Raw genomic sequence first — 24,734 nt, 5'->3', positions numbered from 1 at the left:
TAATGCTTCTCAGTTATTTGTTGTAGGTTTCTTAAAGCATGACATTAAATGGGATTCCGCTCATCTGGGCGTGCCACTAACACTGCACAAATTATTGCCTCGATCATTTGCATTTTATCCTGCTTAGATAATTGTTTGATCAGTATTTAGAGTTGCTGGTATGACTTTTATTTTACAGAATAAACAAGTCTGGAAACATGTGCATTTAAGTTTCTATTTTGTTTTATTCAAGTTCTGTTAATTGACTTGTACGTGTGTTTTATTTTTTATTAGTAGTTATTTATGACAAAGTTTATGGTCAAACTGTAAAATATCACTTTAAAAAAAGAAATTTCATATTTCTTTACTCCCCAATCTCAGTATATGAATCAGTTGGGCTCTAGTAGTTCATATTTTTGATAAGACAAAACATTTTTGTGACAGATATTGCTTGTGGCGATGCGTCTTTGAGCTCATTGTTTCGGGCGACGGATTTCAACATGGAAGCTGCTACAGAGCCACATATTTCCCTCACGAGTTGGTGGAGGCCAAAACAGAACTTGAATGAGAGGAAATATTCAACCTTTATTCATGAGCGCCCGGAAACAAAACTCTAAAATGAATATTGATCGATAGAAGTGCAAATGGGAAATTGTTTGCGCTGGGTTTGAGCTGTTTGTTGACTCTTTGAACATGGTCCCGATCTTGTTTTTTTGTTTTACAAGAGGAGTGCTCCAAACAAATATGAGCCTCATTATGTTTAAAAGTGAAAGAAAGCAGAGTGTTCAAATAATTCAGGGCATTATGACTTGAGACCTGCCCCTCTTTAGGGAGAGCTGTTTCATACCGGCAACAAAAACACTGGAAGTGTGGATGAAGTTCTTAAACATTAATTATGGATCCTGTCATCTTGGTGAATGTAGAGGTGGTTCACCGGCTCAGGACAGAGTAGGTTTCATCCTGGAAAATGTTCAAGGGCCTCTCAGAAATCTTTCACAGACTGGAAGTAGCCCCTAAGCGGGACTTTGAGTACCACTGATCTACAGTACCATGTGTCAGTGAGACCATCTGAGCATGTAATTAACTGGAGGAGTTGGCGCCTCTCACTTGCAACGATGGCAAGAGTACAGAACTTTTCCTCAGTGCATGTTTGCATAGTGATAAGGAATATTTTATTGAAGGTGCGACGTGGCCTTTTTCCCCCACAGAGGGCCGAGGTAGTCTTTTGCTTAAATCGGAATCACACATAACGAATGCAGGGCAGCGCGTTGCCAGTGCTGCAGGCGAGATTGGTTACGTTCCCTTCAGTGTCTGAACTCATCCAGGAACACATAAGTGAAATAGGGGTCATCGCACTTCTCTCTAGTCACACAAAGTTCCCACTGTGTGTGTGTGTGTGTGTGGTTGTGGTTGTGCGAGTGTGCATGTGAGAGCAGTGAAGGACGGCGGGTGAATGAAAATGCGAGGCTGCAAATCTCTGAGCAAATCCTTTGCCGTCTATTTATATATTCTTTAGAAAATCCTGGAGCTCCACTCTCTTCCACTTTCATGGTTGATATGGCCTAGAAATGTAGCACCGATGCAATTCTGCTCTCTCGACCGCTCCAACACTATTTTTCAAGACAACAACAATAGCCCGCCGTCAACAGCAACGCCACACGTGGTTCGGCTCGGTGTCGCCCGTAGCGCTTGATTAAAGATGCTGCTTTGGAGAGAAACTACAAGGAGGGTACAGTGATATTTGTTACCTGAATAATGCTGCGGGGCTCCCCCTTGTAGTGAGCAAGAAATATGAGGGCCCAGGTCTCAGCCCTGTTGGTTCCGAGGAACATTTCCCCGCAGTCTCACGATCAGTTACCCAGCTTCCTCCTCCGAGGCGCGACTGTTTGTCACGGTCGTGTAAAGTGTCGCCCTGCAGTAGCATGCGGCCGCGCTGAAATGCACGGCACGCCGAGTTTGTCAGCTCAGGTAATATGAGCGCGTGCTGCTCAGCTTCTGGGGTGTTTCGACAACCTTAAGCCAACCCTGCCTGCTCACGGCGAACAATGGTGGCTCTTTCCATATCAGGTCATAGCATTTGCATAGAAATTGGTTCTAGATCTGGAGATGGGCCCTTAAAAACCCTCTCGCTCTCCTTCTTCCTCTCGCTCTCTCTCTCAATCGCACACGAGTAAACAGAGTCGAATAGAGAGAGTTCTCCTTTAAAGGCCCAATCACTTTGGAACAATGAGCACTCCTCAAGAAAGTAAGAGCAGACCACGTGATGAGAAACAAGTCTAAACCGCTTCTCAAATCTCTTTTTAAGACATCTGTTATTCACATGGCGAGTAGATAGAGGAGACTGACTGGGCAGAGAGGGGGAGAATAAGGAGACATCTGGCCTGAGTAACAGCATCTTCAAAAACTCGTCGACCTTAAATCAATCCACATGGGAGTTTCTCCATATGACATCCCACATCTGGATTATGCTTAAGCTGGTGCAGGCTGCTGGTTTACTGCATCTTTCGGCTGTTTTCTCCCAAGTCCACCCTCTGCCGCTGACCTCATTGGCAAGCTCTCCCAGCCAAAGGCAGATAAAACGGGAGACTGATCCACCATCCCCCATAAACCTTCTTCACACCGCCCTGAACTTTTACCACCTCTTCCTGGATAGCGAAAAGGCATCTCGGACGAGCCGGGGGTTGAAGGGAAGCTGATAAATGTCAGAGGTTGATGGCTAAACTGCAGCCCGAGCTGCAGGGGTCTGGAGAAACGAAGCAGGGAAAATGGCATTCTGTTGTGGAGACGCTCAGCAATAGTGACAGCTACCACAGCGGACATCATGGGCTAATGCCAGGCTGCCTGATGCAGGTGTCTGAGCCTAAAGAGCACCTTTCAGTCACGTCTGACATATCGGTGTGTGAGGGCCGTGTCAGGCCTGGAGCAGGGGCTTCGAGTTACCAGATGGAAAGTTTTCTGCTCGCTTTGTGAATGTCATGTGTGCGATTCGGAGTGTCAGGAAGACTTTTTTTCCCCCGGCTGACGTCTTTAGAAAAGAACGCGCCACCTTCTGTGTTGTGATATATGAGCAAGGAGCAGAAATTGTCCCGGTGTCAGAGAAACCTGACAAATGTCTCGCAGAGAGAGAAAATCAGCGGGGCTCGAGCAACTCTACGGAACATTATCTGCCAAGGACAGTTTGTTTTTGCGGTTAGTTGATGATGTATAGCGTTCCTCAGCCGGCGTAGACGTGCGTTTCTTGAGTCGCGAGCAGAGGCGGCAGCCGAATCTGATCCTGGTTTGACGTGATAATGAGCAATAAAGCATTTTTTTTTCCAACCTCACCCAGAAGAGCTTCACATCCGACGTTCTTAAATAACGACTTTACTCTGCTTTTACTCATTTACTGTTTGTTAAACATGATATAGTATTTCACAGTAATAAAACACGTCGCAGCCTCCAAAGTGAAAGAAGCATTTCTGGAAGTTGTAGCTGAAAGTGATTGATTTATGATGATTAGAATTTATTCCTGTATGAGGCATGGTAGAGGCTTGTAGATACCGAATGTCAGAATTTATTTCAAGTCTTCTTTGCTTGGTCCGAACCTTTTTTAGTCCGAACCAGAAACACAGTTGTGAAAGGTGCCTCAGATTCAAATTCAGTTTGACCTTAAGAGGTTCGTTTGTTTTGAAATGTTCACTTTTTGGATAGACTTTTGTTCAATTTGCAGGAGCTTGAGACGTCAATAAACAATTGGCTACATAAAATAGTAATATTGCGACGACACCGTTCAAAAACTCGTGAATAGAAAATCTTCTCTAAAATTCTCCTGCAGTCGAAACCTAAATGCACCAAACGTTAATTGCACTGAAAAGATGCCGATTCCAGATCCTCCATCTCATTGAACCCAGAATAAAAAGTAAGAGGAAATCTTTTTATTTGCCATTAAAGGACCATTTGTGCCATGTGGTACACACTAGAGAGAACAGGCCATTGATGGGTTTTTGAATAATAAGTAGTTTTTTTTTTGAACATCTGCAGGTGTAGGATTGCATCTCGGGTTCCAGCTATGTTTCACTCTGTAATTATAATTAGCGGCAGCAGACCATGATATAACCCTGTAGGTGACTTGGACACTTCCCGGAGTCCTAAATGCACATTACGTGTTCAACAAAAGACATAAATGTTCTGTGTGATTATTAATGCACTTAACCGTTTTTGAAGTTTGAAGCGCTTTCCCAGCAGGAGATGGCGGGCACACGCTGGACAGACTGGCGCTCTCCGCCTGTAATGGCCTATATAAAGGTGAGTTAACAGCAACAAATGTTTTATAACCAGATGAAGTGAAGAAAGTATAAATCTCCCAGACCTCACGGCTTTGTGAGGAACCCTTAAAGTGCCATGCATGTAGTGCATAAAATAAAGCAGCGCTCAGGTGAATTCTGCTTCCAGCGCCGGAATAGAAATCCAACGGCGGCTCTTCTGGAAAAGAGCCAGGATGTCAACACTATTGACTTTAGCAGTGTAGGCATAGCGGGCAGTGGAGGGGACAGCCGAGTGTGCGCGGAGGTCCCTCTGGCACCGTTCAGCGTTTGTCTCCGTGACCCAGCACTACCTCCCTGACATACCCGCTGCCTCATTTCAATGCTAATGTGCTGTTATGGGTGTTTTCAAAGCGTCGCCGCTATTTATTATGATTCAGCTTACCTGAGAGGCGCCGGTTAATCCTGTCGATCCCTGCAGAGCTGCCGCGCACAGAGGTCATGGAGATAGTGTTTAAATAGACTCTGCTTCCCATATTATTCCAAAGGGACGCCCACAGGCCCGCACACATCTAACAGGTTTTTCTCCCCATTTCCTGCCGTGATGGTAAAGATCACAGGATGAACTAAGATGCTGTTTTACATAGAACACCTCCTCTTGATTGCTGCTTCCTCTTATTTGTTTTGTATGCCTATGACTTAACATCTACCGTGACCCGGAGGTTCGCTAGAAGACAGAAAAATAAGATGTTTCTCGAGTAGAGACGCCGTGTAATGGAGGAAAAACAATCTTAAAGGGCCTCCAGCTGTGCACTTCAACAGACATAAAGATATTGGAAAACTGAACGGTATGTGCCAACAATATTTGATGCATCTAGAGAATGACGACTGTAAAAAGTAAGAGCGAGGCCATACGGAGGTGTCCGCCTCCGTTTTAGACCAAACACCCACTGGAGGTGTTTCACAAGCAAAGTATCTGAAGCAGTCTGTTCCTCAGCAGCCACATTGCCGATATTTCCTTTAGTTTTGACGAAAAGGTCACTCCGACATAACATTTTTTCCTCGATCAAATATCTTATTTTATTCCCCTCAGAAAGCTTCGTCGTTGGAAAGCGGTGGAAACTCTTTCTGTGATGGTTCCTCACCTTTTATTTTGTATTTGTGTTAAATTATGTTCTTTTTTTTCCCCTCTACGGATGCTTTTATCCAAAGTGACTTACAACCGAGGGACAACACGAAAGCTTCACTACGGTACGAGAGCGTGAAGTAAGTGCTAAGAGCTGAATCTGTTCAAAAAGACCAAATGCAGGGCATCATGGTTAAAGAGAGTGCACTGTTGTTGATGTGTGAGAGACGCAAGGATTTGAGGTTCTTGAAGATGGAGAGGGACGCTGCTGCTGGACGTTCCACCATCGGAAAGCAGTCTGGGCTGTGTGCGTGCAGGGGTGGGGGACGCCAGGCAACGTTCCGCAAGCCTCCGTTCTAGTAGATGGGTTCAGATGTAGGCAAAGGGAGGTCGATCAGGGGGTCACTGCAGGGGTCAAGGCGAGCCAAGAGGTTGGTGACATATACGGACTCAGGTAAGGCCTGATTTTCTTATGCATTGTGTTGTGTATTGCATGGACTGCAATATTCCATCTATTGACATTACCCTGATTACGATTTGAGTTACTAATAAAATCTTCCATTCATATTCCAGTTGACGTGTTTCAGAACATAGTCTTATTATAACTCATGTCAACATTACATCCTACTGCTTTACAGCACACGTGTCGCCAAGCAGCCGTATATGTTTGCAAATGTTGCGCAGACAGTAAACATGTCTACTGGTTACAAATGTTATCATCAATTCAATCTTATCTCTCTCATTTATTTCACTTCAGGGCTGAGGTGTGGAAATAATGTATCTGCTTTATAGAAGATATAAGAAAGAGGAAAACTGTAACATTCTTTCTAGCGAGTCGCAGATTTCCTGCGTGTTGGGAAAGTCAGAGTCAATAACCACTGAAATGCCCCGTTAAATATTAATGCTGTGTCAATAGGTACAAGGTTCCGTACATTCACAAATGAATGTCATGCTTCAGAGACGTGGAAAAATGGACCTGTTGAAAAAGGTAGTGGAGCAGAGAGCACCCCACCCCCCACCCCCTCCACACTCCACCATCGCCACCGTATCATGCTGCTTTTCTTTATTCCTCTATTTCTATTGTGTTATTTTCTTGTCACACCATCACAGGCTTGATCTCATTCATGCAAAGAGCTGCTGATTCTTTACTCTGTTCAGCTACTTCAACCTATTTGCACAACTTCATTTTCCTCCACCTTCATGTCCGCAGTCTTCACATTAATCATTTCCCGCTCAGCAAGCAAACGTCTGTTTTTGAAACACAAAACATATTTGTTGACGAGTGCGATGACTAATCGCCGAGCCTTTACAAAAAGAAAACTGCACTCCATCGCTTTCTTTTCAGCGTCTGCACAGATGCAAATAAGAAAAGGTGATGTTGAGGTGAAGGCTGCCTGTGAGACTCTGACGCAGCCTCTCTGCCTCCCTGACATGTGAAGACTCTCCTCCCCCATCTCTTTGTTTGGCATGCTTCATACAGGCCGCTGGATCGCGCCCGGAGAGCCCAGTCACTTTTAATCACTCTCCTCTTGTAGTACTTCCAGCAGCCATCGCTACACGCAGCGGAGGAAGGGGGAGGTGAGATGAATACCAACCAGGGTGGATGTTCGTGATCACGGATCAGTACGGATAAAAGTTACTGTAGGAAGATCAAGGCAAAGCTTAGACTTTCTGAATAAACCAAAACTCTTTCAATCTTTCATTCCTTTCATTTCTCTGTGGACTCTCGTGTCTCTTTTCCACCTGCAGGTTTCATTGTATAACGCCCTGACTTACTTGGCCCTGTTCACGTTATTAGGAACACCACATTAATACAGGGTGTATTCTACCTCTGCTTTCAAAACGGCCTCAGTTCTTTGTCGTCTTGGTTGAACAAGACATTCTCTTGAACATTTCCTGCCGGTCTCCCGAGGAAAATGTCTGAGTGAGCCCATGTGAGAATACAGCAGCAGGATAATGTCCGGAGGATTCACCGCCAGCGAGTGGGCATGTTGATGACGTTTCGAAACACACAACAGATGCTCTTGGAGTTGATGTTCTGCAGCTTAATTCATACATCATGTTGAGCCTCCTTCATGCTCTACCCAGAAGCATCCCTTGCCTGAATGTTCCGGAGATTGTCCTGGTTTTGAGGATCGTGTCTAACCCAGACTATCTCCTGCTGCGTCCTTCATATGCGAAAGGAAAACTCTGGATAGTCTGGACATTTTCTGGAGCTCGTATCTGAAAAATATCCTATTATAACATGTGGCAATCTCTGGTATTACGAAGCCAAAACTGGAGCTCAGATTCACCTCGGCAGACTTTGTTTTCCTGTCTTTTTACTGTCCAGTGTTTATGAGCTCGTGTTTACTCCAGCTTCAGATTTCTGTACCTGGCTGACAGCAGCGTAACCTGACTTCTTCTGTTGTAGCCCATCCGCCTCGAGCTTGGACACGCTGTGCATCCTGAGATGCTTTTCTGCTCACCACAGCTGTAAGGACAAGTCTTTTTGTCAGCTCTAACCAGCCCTGGCCGCTCTCCTCTGACCTCTTCTATCAACAAGGCGTTTTCAGCCACAGAGCTGCCGCTCACTGGATGTTTTTTTGTCTTGTTTTTCACGCCATTCTGAGCAAAACCTCGAGCCTGTTTTGTGTGAAACTCCCTGGAGATCCCTGGTTTCGGAAAACACTCCAACCAGCTCGTCTGGCACCAGCAATCATATCGTGATCAAAGTCTCTGATATCACATTCCCCCATTCTCATGTTTGATGTTTTACATTACTGAAGCTCTTGTCATGTTCGGCACCGCTGCCACACGATTGGCCAAGTGGACTGAACTCTGGCTGCCGTTGGATGTCATTTGTGCTTCATGAAGTCAAGTGTTGTTCACAAGTGCCCGCTCTAAACTTCTGACCTTGTAAATGGAAACTGAAATCTGTGTGAAAATGGGGAAAGAGGACAAAAGCAGCATCCTGGTTACAGCAACCCTGCTCTGACTTTTCCTGAAGAGCTTGTCAGCCTCAGCTGAAGCACAGAATTCAGGCTCCCTGCTCTCTGTAGTTTCAACGTCCACCTGTGATAACTGTGCAGGACACAAAGAGGGAGGCGGCCGTCAGCGACACGCTGCACCCCTCAGGCTGTTTCCCCCCCACTAGCATCAACCTCGGTGACACCACACTGCATCTGCTGTGTTGCCACATATGCTGCTCTTCTCACTGCGCTGCTCTCAGATGCAGCCACACTGACATCTCTTGGCTTGATGGGAAATGGCAGTGTCAGTGTGGCTGCATCTGAGTGCAACAGGGAGAAGAGCAGCATCTGTGGCGGTCTTTGGAGTCCAAAGCACTTTTAAACAAGCATCTTAAATATTAGAAAAGTAAAATAGGATCTTTTGAGCATACTTGAGCATTTCCACTTTTTGGGAACAATTTGTGGTCATAATAATCAAAAAGAGTGAAAAAATTTCAATTTTTGTGACTCATCAGCTCTTTGCACATTTTCTTAATTCCTTAAAGAATTCCAATTATTAAAGAGGTATTTCTTTAGATGTATAGTTTTCCATTTATTTGCCATTTATGAAATGTCATATTTCTACAAGACATTTTTGAACTATTACCAGTTATGCAGAGCTGTGTTTTGGCCTCACGGTTGTCAAGGTTTCTTCCCTGAGCTGTGTGTCTGATGTATCTGTAATTCCCAGGGCCACCCTCCCTCCGCCGAGACGCTTTAGGTGCATTTTGTTCTGTGTCAAACTCGGCCTTTCACACAAGCTCGACAAATCACACGTTGCTTGAAAGCGCTAAGTCTCCCAATTCTATCTGTGCAGAGCGTTTAAGGATCCGTATCACCGCAGCAGCCGTTGATGCAGTATTGGCTCGGGCTTGAGGATATGGCTCAAAAAGTGTTTGCCTTGACATTTTGTATTGGAACGCAAAATATTGTACACATTTATGTTTGTATCTCAATCTTTGATTCTGTCTTTTTGGATAAAAGTCTTTATGAATTATCACATTATTGGCTCAAATGTGAAGCTGTCTGTCATGGTGTTAAACATGTGGAGGTTTTGCAATGTAGAAAATAAGGTAGAGCCTCTTGCTGGGCTTCATACTGTGTACCATGATGATCAGTATTTTAGTATTTTTTCCATGTATTTGTTCGATCAATCTGTGTACATGACCTGTAGAATATATACGCTGAATACCACACAACACAAATATACATTATACTGCGAAGTACCTGTAGCTGTGAACGATGCATGCTGTGGTTTTGTCATCTCCCGTTGTGTGGTGCTTTTCTCTCCATGTCGTGGCTGGAGGCGGCCAGCAGGGGCGCTAGTTGCCACTGCGCCTCCTTGTCCTACTCTCAAACAAAGCCCTGAAGATAGAACCACGTGTGGTGTGCGCGTGCGCAGTGCATGTTATTGTAGCTGCCGGCTTCTGTTATGGTAAGAAAACACAGGAACACTGTTTATTCAGTTTGCTACAATCAAGAGATTAAGTTGCATAGCGAGCAAGGTTATCAATGACATTTATAATAAAGTAAAGTGTGTTAAGACGGATATATACATTTTTATTGTTAACCTATATTTACTTCAGCAACTTTATATCACTCTGGCTTAATTTTGCACATAGATTTAGTGCAACACATGTTTATAGATGCTCAGGAAACGGTGCATGTTTTATCTTGCTGTTGTGTTGAGTTGCAATCAAATCTAAAACCCTGTTTGTCCAGGTGAGCCTCTCAGATGGAGTCAGTGTGTGAGCAGCTTTGTGGAGCTCATGATGAGGAGGAGGAGGAGGAGGAGGGTGGTAGAGCCATGCTGTGGTCCCTCCAGGAGGCTGTGGAGAGGCAGACCCTGCAGATAGGAGCGTCGGCCTGCGGGGCCACGGCCGTGGTGGACGTGCTGAAGGCCCTCGGCGTGGACGTGGCCCCCGAGGAGGCCGATCGCTGTGTGCATACTCGCCTGAGGAGGTACGAGTCACCGCTGCCCGACTATCTGCTGTCCCGGAGCGAAGCAGGTAAATGTCCCGGATGATACACTGGTGCCAAAACTGCAGCGTTACTTACAAAAGATCATGTCCTCACCTGTGTGAGGTTAAACCTGCATAAACACGTTCAGCAAAGTGAGCTCTGCAGTTAATCATGAAAAAGCTTTTAGTGGTCAAATGAGAAATCGATTCAATGTGAAATTTATATATTCTGGCTCCATTTGTTTAAATTGACGATAAAACTGTGCTGTTTTCTGAGAACCTCAAACTACATTTGGCTTATTTCGCTGCACAGATACGTTTTCATTCAGAAAGTAAATTGTGACGAGCAACAACACGTCATGATGATTTCTCAATAACCCACCTGTTGTCATCTGAAATGACAATTATATGTAAAATCTTTATATAAAACTGGGTAAATGAGCAAACCTTTTTATTAAAAAAAATAGTGAATTTGCATGAATCACCCTTAAACATCTTGGTCCGGATGCAGTTAATTATCAAATAGCTTCATTTTGCAGGTGAGAAAATGATAATGTAGCTTTTATTTCTTCACTACACTGGCAGATATTAAGCGATAAACACTTGTCTGGAGCTCTAACTCCCAGCAGATTGTCCCGTGACGCATCAGGTAATAAATGATGAATACATGAAGGTTGACCCTGTACTGACGCATTTTTTAACCGGGCTCCACGGGCAGTAATATTTCAGGGTTCACAGATACCGGTTGTGCTGTTAACCTGCAGCAGCGAACGAGGCTGCGTCACAACTTGAACCCGTGATCGCTGCTTCCTTCCTGACAGCTGGTTTGCACTGCCAAGCAGGCCGTTTCCAAAACGACCCTCTTGAATTAGACAATGAGTTTATTTCCCCTCAGAGGAGAAGCTGTAATGAACTTTTTCAGCTCCACAGTTTTTACACTTGACATTTCGGGTGTCTAACCCAAACCCTCGTCCCACACGTGAGGGTCTGAGTGGAAAAGAAGCATGTATATTCATTAATTATAAAAAAAAGTCCTGTGTTTCTCTAATGATCGTACAGGTGATAGAAAAAGTCAAATAAGGACTATGTTTCCTTCCAGGTGCGACTCACGCTCAGCTTATCGCAGGAGCAGAGGAGGCCAGTAAAGGCGAAGTGATGGGTCGCTTCTTCCACCTTCACCCTCGCCGGCAGGTGAAGCTGATCCCTTGGCTCGCCCGCTGGATCCGAAAGGGCGCCGTTCCCGTGGCGACCATGAACATGCAGCTGTCTGTGCCCGAGGGGGAGGAGGTGCCCGACGCCTGGCACCACCAGCTCATATTTGGGGTCGCACCCAACGCCGTTTTCATGACGAATCCTTTAGATGTAGGTGAGTAACGGGAAGGAAGCAACTCTTGTCCCCATGCCGTTGATGTGTTCTCATCCATCCCGGTGTGACTAATTTCTTCTAGTAAGCGAGGACGAGCTGCACCCGCGACTCTGCAGTGAATCGGTGCTGCTGATTCGTCGAGAAGACGTCCTGCAGCGATTCAAGCCTGATTCCTGTATGTCAGGCTTCTCAGAGAGCCAGTCTGACCCGCGATGGAAAGACCTGGATGTTGAAGGTAAATCATTTATTAATGATTTTAGTTTTGCAAATAGTTTTTATCTTGTATTTACTTATTTGTCTCCCTCTTTTCTTCCGATTAGGTCAGGTGAGTCAGATGGTCAGAGAAGAGGAGCAGGAGCGCCCCCTGTTGACGCACATCACGATCCCTGCAGCGTACGGCTCAGGCGTCACGCTCTTCGCCCTGCGACAGTCTGGAGTCGGACAAGAACTCCTGAACGCACCCGAACTCCCTCTGTTGTGACTGCACCGGCCCACGTGGACTCGAGACTCGAAACGCAACGAGTTTTTTAATGTGATATGAGAAATAAAACTGATACTGTGACATTTTGTAGAGCAGAAACTGACGAGTAAGGGATTTCACTGTCATCCATGTACATTTTCATCACTGTTGTCTTTGTATTTTTCTGTTCCTGCATTAAGGTGTGGAAACCTCTCGAGTTGTGCTAAGTTTCCAGGATAAAATCTTTTATCTGATCTGTTTAGAAATCGCATCCATCATTTTTTTACAACAGCGATTCTGTGTAATTCAGAGTTATTACAACAATATCTAGTATCTGATTCACGTTGTTTATCTGCAGCTCACTGTTGTTGCTGCTTATCTCGGCCAAGACGCACTTCATAAAGATATTTTTAATCTCGGTGGCTTAAAAAAACACATGGTGAAAATAAAACGATAAAGAGCCAGGCATCATCACTTGTTTTCTCTTTTTTCTAGACGCATTTGAGAATCGGCTGCTGTTAGACAAAGGTTACAGGAATAAATAATGGGATTAGGATTAAACACAAGGTTGAATGTTGTCAGTACAAGGGATAAAAAAAAACACTGGTGGAAAATACGATTTACTCAAGCCTTGTATTTAAGTGCAGTTTTGAGTTAACTGCCCCTGACTTGAGCGTTTCCATTTTATGCTCCAATAAATACTTGTTTTTATTTCAGTTAATGCAATTAATGTACTGCTATAGTTACACATTTTAGAATAAGATTAAAAACATCAGGAGCTTTAAACTGACTAGCTCTGTGTATTCCTACACATAGGATATATATATTTTGCCCTTGACATGCTGTTGCGATACAATAATTTCCCAAATTGGGATCAATAAAGTACATTTATCTTATCTATCTTATTTTATAAATAAGGAAAATAAAGTGTAGAAGTTATTAAGGAAACCAAAAGGACAAAGGTTACATGGCTGTTGTATAAAAATGAAACTTTCTAAATGATAATGAATAAGAATGCGTTGTTTCACATCTTAAATCCAGAAGTATTTTTACTAGAACCTGATCTATATGAATTCTTGTTGTGGATGTCAGTACTGCTTTTAGGGAGTAAAAGATTTTGATGATACTTTTTCTAAAACAAAGTAGCAATGACTCCAAATATTAGATTATTAAACTATATTTAAAAAATGTGAAATGTAAACATAGATGCATAGCATTTTTATTCTCATATCAGCATCAACATCACATTGACTGAGAAATCTGTCGGGCTCACATTTTTTATATTGTTTTTTTTGTTAAAATATCCGAGTACTACCTCTGCTAATATCATCCTTATGTATTTATAAATTATTTAACAAATGTATCTGCTGCTTTAAAAGTCATGTAAAGTGGGCTCCTTTATTGCCTGCAAAACAGGATTTCTGTCACTTTTTAATATATAATTTTAAAGAAATGTGTAACGTATATATTTAAAAAATAGGCAGAACAAGTTATTTACACAGACGTTAATTGGAGGAAAGTAAATTTTTTTTTTCTTCAGGACAACGGAAAAGCTGCTTCGAAGGCAACACCCGATTTCCCCGATTGACTCCAACTCCCATGATCCTCTCTGTCGGTGCATCCGGAGGAGGAAGACGACGAAGAAGAAGAAGAATCTGCCCCAAAAACTTCTCTCTGCAGCAAAATAAAGGTGAGAAACAGAAAATCAACTTTGATCAGCAACTTATTTTACACTTTTAACGACACCTTGCACTTGTTGCGTAACTTTGCGATGCGATTCTCGAAGCGTTTACGACGCACATCACTGAGATATTGAATCCACGTGGTGTGTGTGTGGCGTGGGTGTGTTTGGCTTGGCGTGGTGTGCGCGTGTGTGTGTTTTTCAATCCCTATGGTCAGTCCCCAGGCTGCGAGCAGAGCACACACTCCTGTCACTGTTGTCCTGAACTGGGCTCCGGCTATTTCCTGCTTATCACGTACAGTCAACGCGCACAGGTGAGTGTTCATGGTTTCGCTTGTTTCAGTCGCACATGTTTTAAATCCACTTGACTTGCTTGCAGTGGAAGAGCATTGACTTTAGTGAGAAATGATCTGGGATAATGAAAGAGGCTGCATCAGACATTAGACACAGCCGGCCGTGTTCAATAGCGGAACAGTGCATGTATTTGACAAGCACGTGCGGCCATATTATCAACCAAACTTTCGTTATGGAGACACCTTTCAAACAAATTGTTAGTTAACCAAAGAAAAGTGAGTTCATTCATCCATATTTTAGTTTTCTCCTCAGTGCAGGACATTGATATGCAGCATGGTGAGAAAATAAAATGTCAAAAGTACTATAAAGTCATTTTAAAGTCATGAATCACGATAGATGCTTCAACACTTTATATAAATGTGCAGTTTTCTTTCAGGACTCGTTCAGACTCATGTGCTCTCTGGCTGAGTCACATGATTTCAATCAAAAGCAGTGATTTGGCTAATTGTGGACCGTGTGCGACCACTGTGCAACACTCTGCCTTTTGTGCTCTGTCTGATCCCGGCTGGTCTTCCCAGGGACCTTTCAGACTGCGTGACACTCGGAACCCTTTTATTTTATTTTCCCTTTAAAGTAAACCTCGCAATTGCACAACCCTCGGAACTCAAGTCCCAGGTTTCAGGTCTACGCAGATTGGGATGGTTTGAACTCTGACCCTGTTTGAGTTGGGGGTTTAAAGCGTGCGCGGGAGTCATTGTGGTTTCTTTTCACTTTTGTAATATAAGATTTTGTACCCTTGTCGCACTCGAAGATGTAATACTTGTTTTAAAACCACGTTTAGGGGTAAAATGAAGTTTGGGGAATGCAGAACAGCACATGAGCCTTATCCAAATGATGAGATTACATTGATTCCAAACTCGTGTCACGAGGAACACTGTGAATTCACACTGTGTGACGGCGCATATCATGTTTTACTTTAGTTCTTGAAAGAACCATTTTATTTCTTGTGTTAAATCCTCTCAAATATAATCAATTATTAAATGACAAACATTGTAGCTGCCTGCAATAACCATAGCTAAATGAGAAAAGGCGTCTGCGAGTAATAAATGAAAGATCGTCTTCGCAGAAAATTGGTTTAAGAGGCTCAGAGGAACCGAACTGCCGAGGCTCCGGCGGATGGTTTACTGTATCTCCACCTGATAATGGTTTTGTTTTTCCATGCAAATGAGCCGCCGTGTTCAGTGCTCGGTGACCACGCCATTTAATTGTCGACTTGTGTTTTTGTTCTAGTTGATTGGATCCTTGTTAGTGTGGCGTTACAAGATAATATAAGACCCCGGGCCCTCGGTAAAGGTCAGCGCTTCCTCGCAGCTCGGCAAACTCCTTTCGTTATAGGTCAGGCCTCGCGTGCAATTAAATGGCTGCTTTGCGAAAAGGCTTGGAGGCGGATGAGAAGCGCTGGCCGCTCTGGAGGAAATAACCATGAAGGCGTGCGCGGGTTTCAGCTTAATGCAACACGCTGGGATCTCTTCATGTTTCACCCAGGTGCCATGGCAGAGCGGGTGCTGTTGGTTGGCAGCGGAGGACGGGAGCACGCACTGGCCTGGAAGTTGGCCCAGTCGCCACTGATCCAGCAGGTACTGGTGGCTCCGGGTAACGCAGGCACCGCCAACTGTGGGAAGATCAGCAACTCTGGTAAATACAAACACTCTGGCAAATTCGATCACCGTCTTTACACATAGTGATTAGAGTCATGTGTTTTTTGCTTCTGCCCTTAATCCTGAAGCGGTGGTGGTAATAATTATTATTATTATAATAATAATAATAATAATGAAGAAAAAAGTGTGAATGACCCACAAACTGTTGCTCCCTGTGATTTTCCTCCACGCAGAGGTCTCGGTGAGCAACCACTCCATCTTGGCTCAGTTCTGCAAGGATCATCACGTGGGGCTGGTGGTGGTCGGGCCTGAGGTGCCGCTGGCTGCAGGTAAGTGAAGTCCTTGGATCTTATTTCGTCTGCTGTGTATCGTGTCCGTCTCGCTACCATAAACCCATTGAGGCCTTTGGCGGCAAATCCAAAAGCTATCTAAAACCCAAGCACTGTTTGAAAACGACCACTTAAAAGGGAGGGTTTTCTTAAGGGTGGACAGAATCGCCAGCGTTGACACAAACTTACATTTGTCAGCCTCTAAAGCAGATGGAGAGATGAAGTTAAAACATTTGCTCACTTAAACATTTGGCTTCCATTGTTCTTTCCCTAAACTTAACTTAACAAACCAAAGTCCAAGAAATCCCCGCCCGCTTCCTCGTCTTCAAACACGTCACTTACCGACCGAGCCTCGGTCAGCGGCAGAGCAGGAACATTGTCTGAGTCTGAATACATTTACACGTATCACATAGGCTCTTAATGGGTTCACGTCTCTTTCAGGTATCGTCGATGACCTGACGGCAGCAGGAGTGCCGTGTTTCGGCCCCTCTGGAAAAGCAGCTCAGTTGGAGGCCAGCAAGAGCTTTTCCAAGGCGTTCATGGAGCGACACGGCATCCCCACGGCCCGTTACGGCTCCTTCACCGACCCCCAGGAGGCCTGCAACTACATCCGCACGTCAGTACAGCAGCAGACAAGTGTTTCTGTGCCCACGTCCCGAGTCTAGAGACGTATAAATAGAAGTGTGTTCTTTGTGTTAAATGCAAACTACGAGACAACATCACTGTTTTCAGTTTAGATTTCCAGCAGGAAGCTTGTGGAGTTCTGTTATTTCGGAGCCATTAACCACACAGATAATGGTGTTCTGATAGAAAATGAAATGTTGACAGAATTAATTTGCTCTCAGAGTTAATGATCTCAGAAGTGATGGTTGTTTTTCATCGTGCCCTTGAAGAAGCAACAGAAGAGACAGAGTTGTAACTTTTCATCTCTTTGGTCATATAAACCATCTTGGGCAGAACAACAGCTGCCACGCTCTGACAGCCTTCATCCATACGCATCCACAATGGTGTGCTCCGCAGATGCCAAATGGTCCACAGAAGACATTTTGGGTTTTATATCGGCAATACAGCATCTGCTCCAGATGTGTTTCCTGTGAAAATGATTCTTTCTGCACGTTGCTGAGCCGGTCTCATTGTTTGCCGTCTCCAGTGCCGACTTTCCTGCGCTGGTGGTGAAGGCCAGCGGCCTGGCGGCCGGGAAGGGAGTCATCGTGGCCAGAGACCAGGAGGAGGCCTGTCAGGCTGTGATGGACATCATGAAGGTACCTGACCCGAGAATAGGAACATAGAAACACAAAACTTCTTAGGCAATTTTTCTACGAAGTAAAAGCACATCTTTCGATTTGTTGCTGCAGTGTTTTATTCTTTGTGGAATTACAGAGCTTTTATCTTGAAAAGTTGTGAACTTGGCTCTGAAGATTGTGTTGTAAAAAGCTCCGCACACAAACGATAAAGCGTAGAACTGTTTGAGAAGGATTCATTGATGAAGAGGCCTGTTATGTACGGGCTGTGCCAACAGCACAGCCCGTACATAACAGGCAGGTTTAGAGCAGACGCTTGTTTTATTGAAACAATGGATCAAAGCAGCATGTGAAAGTTGTCTCTCTGACAGGACAAAGCCTTTGGAGCTGCAGGGGACACAGTGGTGGTGGAGGAGCTTCTGGAGGGAGAGGAAGTGTCTGTGAGTAAAAACGGTTAAACAGAAATTCACAACTTATTTACACAAGTTTGATCTAAAAGGGAAAATTGACAGGATGTTTCCCTGCTCCTTTTAGTGTCTGTGTTTCAGCGACGGCTCCTCGGTGTCCCCGATGCCTCCAGCGCAGGACCACAAGCGTCTGCAGGACGGGGACCTGGGGCTGAACACTGGCGGCATGGGGGCTTACTGCCCCACCCCTCAGGTACTGCGCTGACATTTGACAGTGAGCAAGGTCGTGCTCTGCCGCCAGATCTCGGTCCAAAACTTAACAGACCCAGAAAGAAGGTGAAGGTGATGCTAATGTAATGTAATGTATCTCGCTCCTGTGCAGGTGAGTCAGGAGCTGCTGCAGCAGATCAGAGAGACGGTCCTTCAGAGGACGGTGGACAAGATGAAGGAGGAGGGAGCTCCTTTCGTGGGCGAGTGCTCTGTCCCTTACATGTGGTGTTGTCTTTGCTGCCGTGAGTTTACAGTTTCAGATGAATGACACACAGCCTCCATCGTGGATGTTTTTTCCAGGTGTGCTGTACGCGGGGCTGATGTTGACCAAGCAGGGCCTGAAGGTGCTCGAGTACAACTGTCGCTTCGGAGATCCTGAGTGTCAGGTACAATTGGTCCCTAACCCATGTCGATGCACAAGAAACATAATATTTTTCTGTCAACTCATAGTAATTTTTGTTAGGTGCTGCTGCCCCTGCTGAAGAGCGACCTGTACGAAGTGATAATGAACACCATGAAAGGCACGCTGGCTTCCAACCCCCCCGTGTGGCAGCAAGACAGCTCTGCTGTCACGGTTGTCATGGCCAGCCCCGGTTACCCTGGCTCCTACAAGAAAGGAGTAGAGATCACAGGTTTGCACGACACTGCAGCAGCAAAGCCCGTGCGAGCTAAATGTCAGAGTATAGTGAGATATGAAAAATGTAACAGTATAGTTGGATGGCTTCAAAAAAGGGATAAACTCATGGAATAATAATAAATAAAACACATCTTTAATCGCTCTCGTCCTTTAGGCCTCTCCCAGGTTGAGGACATGGGGCTGCAGGTTTTCCACGCCGGTACCGCCCTGAAGGAAGGAGGCGTGGTGTCCAGCGGCGGGCGGGTCCTGACTGTCACGGCGGTCAGTTCCTCCCTGGAAGCGGCCCTGCGTTCCGCCAACCAGGGCGTGGCTGCCATTGGGTTCCCGGGTGCAGTTTACCGCCGCGACATCGGCCACCGGGCCATCGCTCACCTGAACCAATCCAGGTGTGTGTGAGTGTGGCGCAGTGTTCTTTGTTCTTCTCCATCTCCACACTGTAAATCCTATAGAACCGTTTGAATAATAAACATCAGTGTACATGTACTCGTGTCCTAGTTTTCTTTTTTAATCACAACATAAATAATTCTGTAAATTAGCTTTTATCATTTCTCATTTTAATGTGTGTTCTATTCTCCACAACCAGAATTTCCCCCCTGGTTTTAAAAAAAACGTTATAATCCTCTTCCACGAGACCTAGTTCAGATTTAGACCTGAACCCAGTGGGAATAAAAACTGTGTCTCTGACAGAGGTCTGACCTATAAGGAGAGCGGAGTGGACATCGCTGCCGGTAACAAGCTGGTGGAGCTGATCAAACCTCTGGCTAAAGCTACGTCTCGCTCTGGTAACTTCAGTGTCATGTTGAAAAAAAGAAACTTAACAAAGGCAGAAGATGTTTTTACACAGTAAAAGAATTCATTACACATATTGAGATCAATTGTAATACATGGTAAAAGTCTGAATAGTAACAGTGTGTAACTTGTATTTTCCATCAGGGTGCAATGCAGAACTGGGAGGCTTCGCTGGTCTCTTTGACCTGAAGGCTGCAGGATTTGTGGACCCCATCCTGGTGTCTGGGACGGACGGCGTGGGCACCAAGCTCAAGGTGGGACAGGAGTTTGTTGTCTCCACGCAGGCTCCACTGTCATTTCTCGATATTCGTGGCTGTCGCCGCTAAGACCTGGAACAAATGAGAATCTAATGAAAGTGCTGAAAAGCGCAGCTCGGTTCAAATTGGCTTTGGTAATTTCCACATGGGCTATAACGAGTACCCATTGAAAATAGGATCCAGATTTGGCTGCGTGGTAATGGAGCAGCAGGGGAGGCGAGCTTATCTGTAGACACATTCAAAGGCTTAGACTCTGGCTTCTTAAAAAAAACCTTGAAGAGAAATACAAATTCATTTAAAGTGTGAAAGATCCGGGATTATTTCATGGATGCTTGAAGCAGATTGAGCTCATTGTTGGACTCGCCGGGAGATAAAATTACATTCCTTAGTGGGTTTGATTTGTCAAGGTGCCAAAACTTCCAAAAAGTGTTGATTTGAAAAACAGTGTTTTTTGGTCTCCATCAGATTGCTCAGGCGTGCGGGCAGCACGGCGGGCTGGGTCAGGACCTGGTCGCCATGTGCGTGAACGACGTGCTCGCCCAGGGCGCCGAGCCGCTCTTCTTCCTCGACTACTTCTCCTGCGGCAGCCTGGACGTGGACGTGGCCGCCTCGGTGGTCGGCGGGATCGCGAAGGCCTGCGAGATGGCGGGCTGCGCTTTGCTGGGTGAGAGAAGTGACCGGGCAACGACTGAATGATAAATATGATCTATGCTTATGATGTCTGTGTTTCCAAAAAATGTCCTTGTCCAGGAGGTGAGACGGCAGAGATGCCGGGCGTCTACGCTCCCGGCGAGTACGACCTGGCCGGGTTCTGCGTGGGAGCAGTGGAGCGCGGCGCCCTGCTGCCCAGACTGGGGGACATCGCCGAGGGGGACCTGCTGCTGGGAGTGGCCTCCTCTGGCGTCCACAGCAACGGTTTCAGCCTGGTCCGCAAAGTCCTGGAGCGGGCCCGCCTCAGCTACAGCTCCCCCGCCCCATTCTGCGGCCCTGGACAGACCGTCGGTACGTTTGCTTTTCATTTTCACCCCGGATACAAACACTTGAATCCCAACCCACGCTTGAACTCTTCTGTCGCCTCCAGGCGAGGTTCTGCTCACGCCGACGAAGATCTACAGTCGCCTGCTGCTGCCCATCCTCCGCAGCGGCGCCGTGAAAGCCTACGCTCACATCACAGGGGGTGGGCTTCTGGAGAACATCCCTCGGGTGCTGCCCCAGGAGCTGGCGGTAGATTTAGGTACACGTCTCCTTCATCTGCATCCTAAGCATAAAAAAGTGTTGACATCAACAGTGTGGAGAGCTGCATTAGCAGAGGAAAACAGGAAGGAAGTTTCCTGTAGAAATGATTGTAGTTGAATGACCTTTGTGCAAAAGTAAACATGAATAAACATCGTTATCATACTCACAGTTTTGAGTAGAGTTTCCCTGAGGTCACTGTGCTCCGTCATTAATATTCCCACGTTTGATTCAGACGCGTCTCGATGGAACATCCCTCCAGTGTTCTCCTGGCTCCACAGGGAGGGCGGCCTGAGCGACGACGAGATGGCCCGCACCTTCAACTGCGGCCTGGGCGCCGTGCTGGTGGTCGCCCCGCTGGACGCTCAGAGGGTCCTGCGGCAGCTGCAAGCCCACGAGGAGGCCTGGATCGTGGGCTCGCTGGCTCACAAGCTGCCTGGTCAGCCACTGAAACACTGACACCGGAATCTAGAATCATAACAAGCAGATAAAGTAGAAGAGAAAGGAAGTTGGTGAAAGTTAAAGTTTTGTTGCGTGTGTTGCTGTAGGGGCAGAAGCTGTGGTGGTGCGTAACCTGAGCAACAGCCTGCTGAATGCAGGGTCAGCCGCCGCCGGAGAGTCGGGGGTGGAGCACAATAATGGTTGTCACGGCAGCGACGGCACACGGCGCAAAAGAACCAGAGTCGGTGTTCTCATCTCTGGCACAGGTGTGTTCTTTATTCATCTGGAAATAAGAGTTGCAGCTGGACTCAAACAACTCTGAGTGAAAGGAATAATTCGAATGCTCCATTTTTTTGTTCAAATCAATCAAAGGATACGATGAATGTGTGCTCTGTAGAGGGATTTAGTTCCCACTTGATATTTTGCTCACGATTAGTCAAAAAAAATGTTTCCTCTGTGTCCCAGGCACCAACCTCCAGGCCCTGATCGAGCAGGCCAAGCGTCCGTCCAGCTCGGCGGAGATTGTGGTCGTCATCTCCAACAGGCCGGGCGTTCAGGGCCTGAAGAGAGCGTCACTGGCTGGAATCCAGACACGAGTAACGCAAATATTTACGAGAATAATAAAAACCCAAGTTCGGCGATGCGAGTTGTTCCCTAATTGAAGGATTAGATCATTAAGTTTTTGTGTCTGACCTTAAACAGGTGGTGGACCACAAAATGTACGGGAGCCGGACAGAGTTCGACGGCACCATTGACCGCGTGCTGGAGGAGTTCAGGGTGGAGCTGGTGTGTCTCGCTGGATTCATGAGGATCCTCACGGGAAACTTTGTCAAGAAATGGAACGGTGTGAAGACGCCATCAGCAAGGCGAAGGTTTTCTTACATTTAATTCCAAAGTCAAGTTAAACAGCTTTTGTTTCTGTTGCAGGAAAACTGCTGAACATCCATCCATCCCTGCTGCCGTCATTCAAGGGCGTGAATGCCCAGAAGCAGGCGCTGCAGGCCGGGGTGCGGGTGACTGGCTGCACGGTTCACTTTGTGGCAGTAAGTATGAAAGAGTGCGGGAGAAGTAGTTTTTGTGTTTGAAGAAGTTAAACAGCTGTTGTCTTGTCAGGAAGAGGTGGACGCAGGAGCCATCATCGCGCAGGAGGCCGTGCCCGTGCTGAGCTGCGACACCGAGGAGGGTCTGTGCGACAGGATCCGGGAGGCCGAGCACCGCGCCTTCCCCGCCGCCCTGGAGCTGGTGGCCAGCGGCGCCGTCACGCTCAGCGAGGACGGCCACAGCGTGTGGAAGACGAACCCACAGAGTTAAAGGGCAGACGTCAAACGCAACTTTATCCATTGGTGTCATTAACACAATAAAACAGTTTGCTTCTGTAAAACTCAAACTTTATTGTACAAACAAGTGGGAAAGAAATTGAAAAGTTTACAGTCCTAACTTTAATTTCCTCCACTTCAAACTGTCCTTTGCCTTGTTGGGTTCAGTTGAGATGACATTCTTAGATAAAAGTAGCATTTCAACTTTGACTGAAGCATTGTACTTGAAATGAAAAAAAAAAGACATTCCAATATAAACTTTTAAGAAATGTTACGATTGTAATATATACTGGAATTAGCTTGTAACGCTGTCGGTGTAATGAATTCTTGTCTGTCATTATTAAAGTGTCTGTTACAGTGTTGCATACAGATGTCATGTCAGCATGTTTACAGCAGAAGCACCTTCCACTCAGTCTTCATCTGTCCAGTCTCAGAATTCTTCCTCTCACGTTTGTCTCCGGTGGAAGCGAAGCACTGACAGTCTCTCGTTTCCAGCTCTTGTGGTCAAGCGCGACTCTCCCTGCAAGCCACGTTTCCCCAGGAAGTTAATGATGTCCTCTGTTGACAAAGAGGGATAAGTGTCAAATCACTTGTCGTAATAGAAATCGCTTCAGACATTTAAAACTCACCTGGATCATTCTCGGCGATGGTAATGAGGTAAAACAACCCTGTAGTGGACAGCAGCTCCGTCACCAAGGGGAGAAATCTGTCCGTTACTTCTCGGCCTCGCGTCCCACCTGCCCAGGCGGCCTCGATACCTCTGCTGCCCACCTGGACAGGACACAAGAAAAGCTTCCAGTGTTAAAACGCTCCCCATCTTCCACCTGTAGAGGGCCTGCTGGACTGAGAGGCGTCACCTCCTCTGATGGCGTCACCACGTAGGGAGGATTGAAGAGGAGGACGTCCACTTTGCCACTCAGCCGGGGCAGCAGACACTCCACCTAAAGAGAGGAACATGTTAATATGCGTTGTGGTTGATTGAAAATCTGTGCATGTAAAAGTCTCACCAGGTCTGTGATGACGGGTTGTAGTGACACGCTGTTGCAGGAGGCCGTGTTCTCTGTGCACTGCGCGGCTGCAGGATTCACATCAGTGCAACTGGGAGACAAACACCGAGGATCAGATAGCACCGATGCACGAGTGTATTTCACTGTAAATGGGATATCAGCTCACATGTATAACGCTGAGGGTCCAACCACCGACGCCAGGAAGGCGGACACCGCTCCAGAGCCGCTGCCGACCTCCACACACACAGCCGGGCTGCAGACAGCGGAGAGAGACACACCTGGTCTGAGTGACAGGGCTCACTTCCGGTTGAGTTGCAGCGGAACGTGCGTCTGACCTGATCGTCTGCAGCCGCCGTGCGTCTTTCTCCAGCGCGTCCATCAGAAGGAACGAGTCCTCCGCGGGCTCGTAAACCTCCTGGAAGTGTCCCCGTCCGGCGTGGGAGTAAACGGGAGTGTGGTAGCCGGCGCACATGTCTTCCTTCACGGCTGCAGCTTTGCTCGCGTTCCCGGCTCGCTCCACCATCCACTGCGGAAATAATGGTACGTAAATGTGTCAGCGGAGGTTTCGCACAGTGTTGTTGTTTAACGGTTAAATCAGTTTTACGCAGTAATCGCCGTCAGAGTTGTTCATAAACGACGTAAGCTAACGTTGTGCTAGGCGCTTCAGCTAACGTGTTTTCAATTCACTTCCTCATACGCGCTACGTCACTGCGACGTAGGTGACCCTCTTCTTCGCTGGTTTATTGTAGCAGCTGTTTCTATGTGGTTTTACGAATTAAAATGTGAACTAATCAGTAAAATAAAATGTAATGTTAAACCTGACAGTCTCCACAATAACTAATAATTAAAAGAGTGTTGACAGAAAAATTGTAAGTAAAATGTTTACAGTTCATGTATAATGTATACATTATACATTCAGTTAATCAGTTGTAGTTTAGATAAAGAAATGCAACAATATTACCTACAGTCGTTTTATAGATCACAAGTCATTTCAAAGAGCTCCACATGTGAGTCACACATTTCAGCAGCAGATGGCGCTGCACTGACTTCA

General features: G+C 46.0%; 3 protein-coding genes across 5 annotated transcripts; 2 read left to right on the top strand and 1 right to left on the bottom strand.

The window, feature by feature from the left end:
* The first annotated feature begins 9,642 nt into the window (after positions 1-9,642).
* On the top strand, positions 9,643-12,591 carry LOC118103609. Its single transcript, XM_035150707.2, has 5 exons — positions 9,643-9,771; positions 10,059-10,345; positions 11,397-11,663; positions 11,746-11,898; positions 11,984-12,591. Exons 2-5 carry the CDS (start codon positions 10,072-10,074, stop codon positions 12,142-12,144), a joined length of 855 nt encoding a protein of 284 aa, XP_035006598.2. The 5' UTR covers positions 9,643-9,771; positions 10,059-10,071; the 3' UTR covers positions 12,145-12,591.
* A 1,143-nt stretch (positions 12,592-13,734) lies between these two features.
* Positions 13,735-23,039, top strand: gart (phosphoribosylglycinamide formyltransferase). 2 transcript variants are annotated; one of them, XM_035150844.2, is made up of 23 exons: positions 13,735-13,813; positions 14,023-14,118; positions 15,644-15,793; positions 15,990-16,085; positions 16,527-16,701; positions 17,236-17,347; positions 17,698-17,766; positions 17,861-17,986; positions 18,116-18,203; positions 18,304-18,389; positions 18,467-18,635; positions 18,795-19,026; positions 19,328-19,422; positions 19,574-19,683; positions 20,152-20,350; positions 20,437-20,688; positions 20,768-20,920; positions 21,155-21,358; positions 21,468-21,626; positions 21,826-21,956; positions 22,063-22,204; positions 22,288-22,403; positions 22,474-23,039. In XM_035150844.2, the coding sequence occupies exons 3-23, from the start codon at positions 15,649-15,651 to the stop codon at positions 22,669-22,671; spliced, it is 3,057 nt and encodes a 1,018-aa protein (XP_035006735.2). In that variant the 5' UTR covers positions 13,735-13,813; positions 14,023-14,118; positions 15,644-15,648; the 3' UTR covers positions 22,672-23,039. The 2 variants fall into 2 exon arrangements, with proteins under 2 accessions (XP_035006735.2, XP_047195038.1); XM_047339082.1 differs by having other exon boundaries at positions 18,795-19,032.
* n6amt1 (N-6 adenine-specific DNA methyltransferase 1) lies at positions 22,732-24,490 on the bottom strand. 2 transcript variants are annotated; one of them, XM_035150174.2, is made up of 6 exons: positions 24,019-24,484; positions 23,850-23,936; positions 23,684-23,774; positions 23,534-23,617; positions 23,306-23,447; positions 22,732-23,234 (listed from the first exon to the last, which is right to left on the bottom strand). In XM_035150174.2, the coding sequence occupies exons 1-6, from the start codon at positions 24,204-24,206 to the stop codon at positions 23,122-23,124; spliced, it is 705 nt and encodes a 234-aa protein (XP_035006065.2). In that variant the 5' UTR covers positions 24,207-24,484; the 3' UTR covers positions 22,732-23,121. The 2 variants fall into 2 exon arrangements, with proteins under 2 accessions (XP_035006065.2, XP_047195039.1); XM_047339083.1 differs by lacking the exon at positions 23,534-23,617 and having other exon boundaries at positions 24,019-24,490.
* Between the last annotated feature and the right edge of the window lie 244 nt (positions 24,491-24,734).

This window comes from Hippoglossus stenolepis, chromosome 24 (assembly GCF_022539355.2).
Source record: "Hippoglossus stenolepis isolate QCI-W04-F060 chromosome 24, HSTE1.2, whole genome shotgun sequence".
Classification (NCBI taxonomy): Eukaryota; Metazoa; Chordata; class Actinopteri; order Pleuronectiformes; family Pleuronectidae; genus Hippoglossus; species Hippoglossus stenolepis.
The sequence above is the reverse complement of the archived record's forward strand: the minus strand, read 5'-3'. Positions and strand labels throughout refer to the sequence as shown.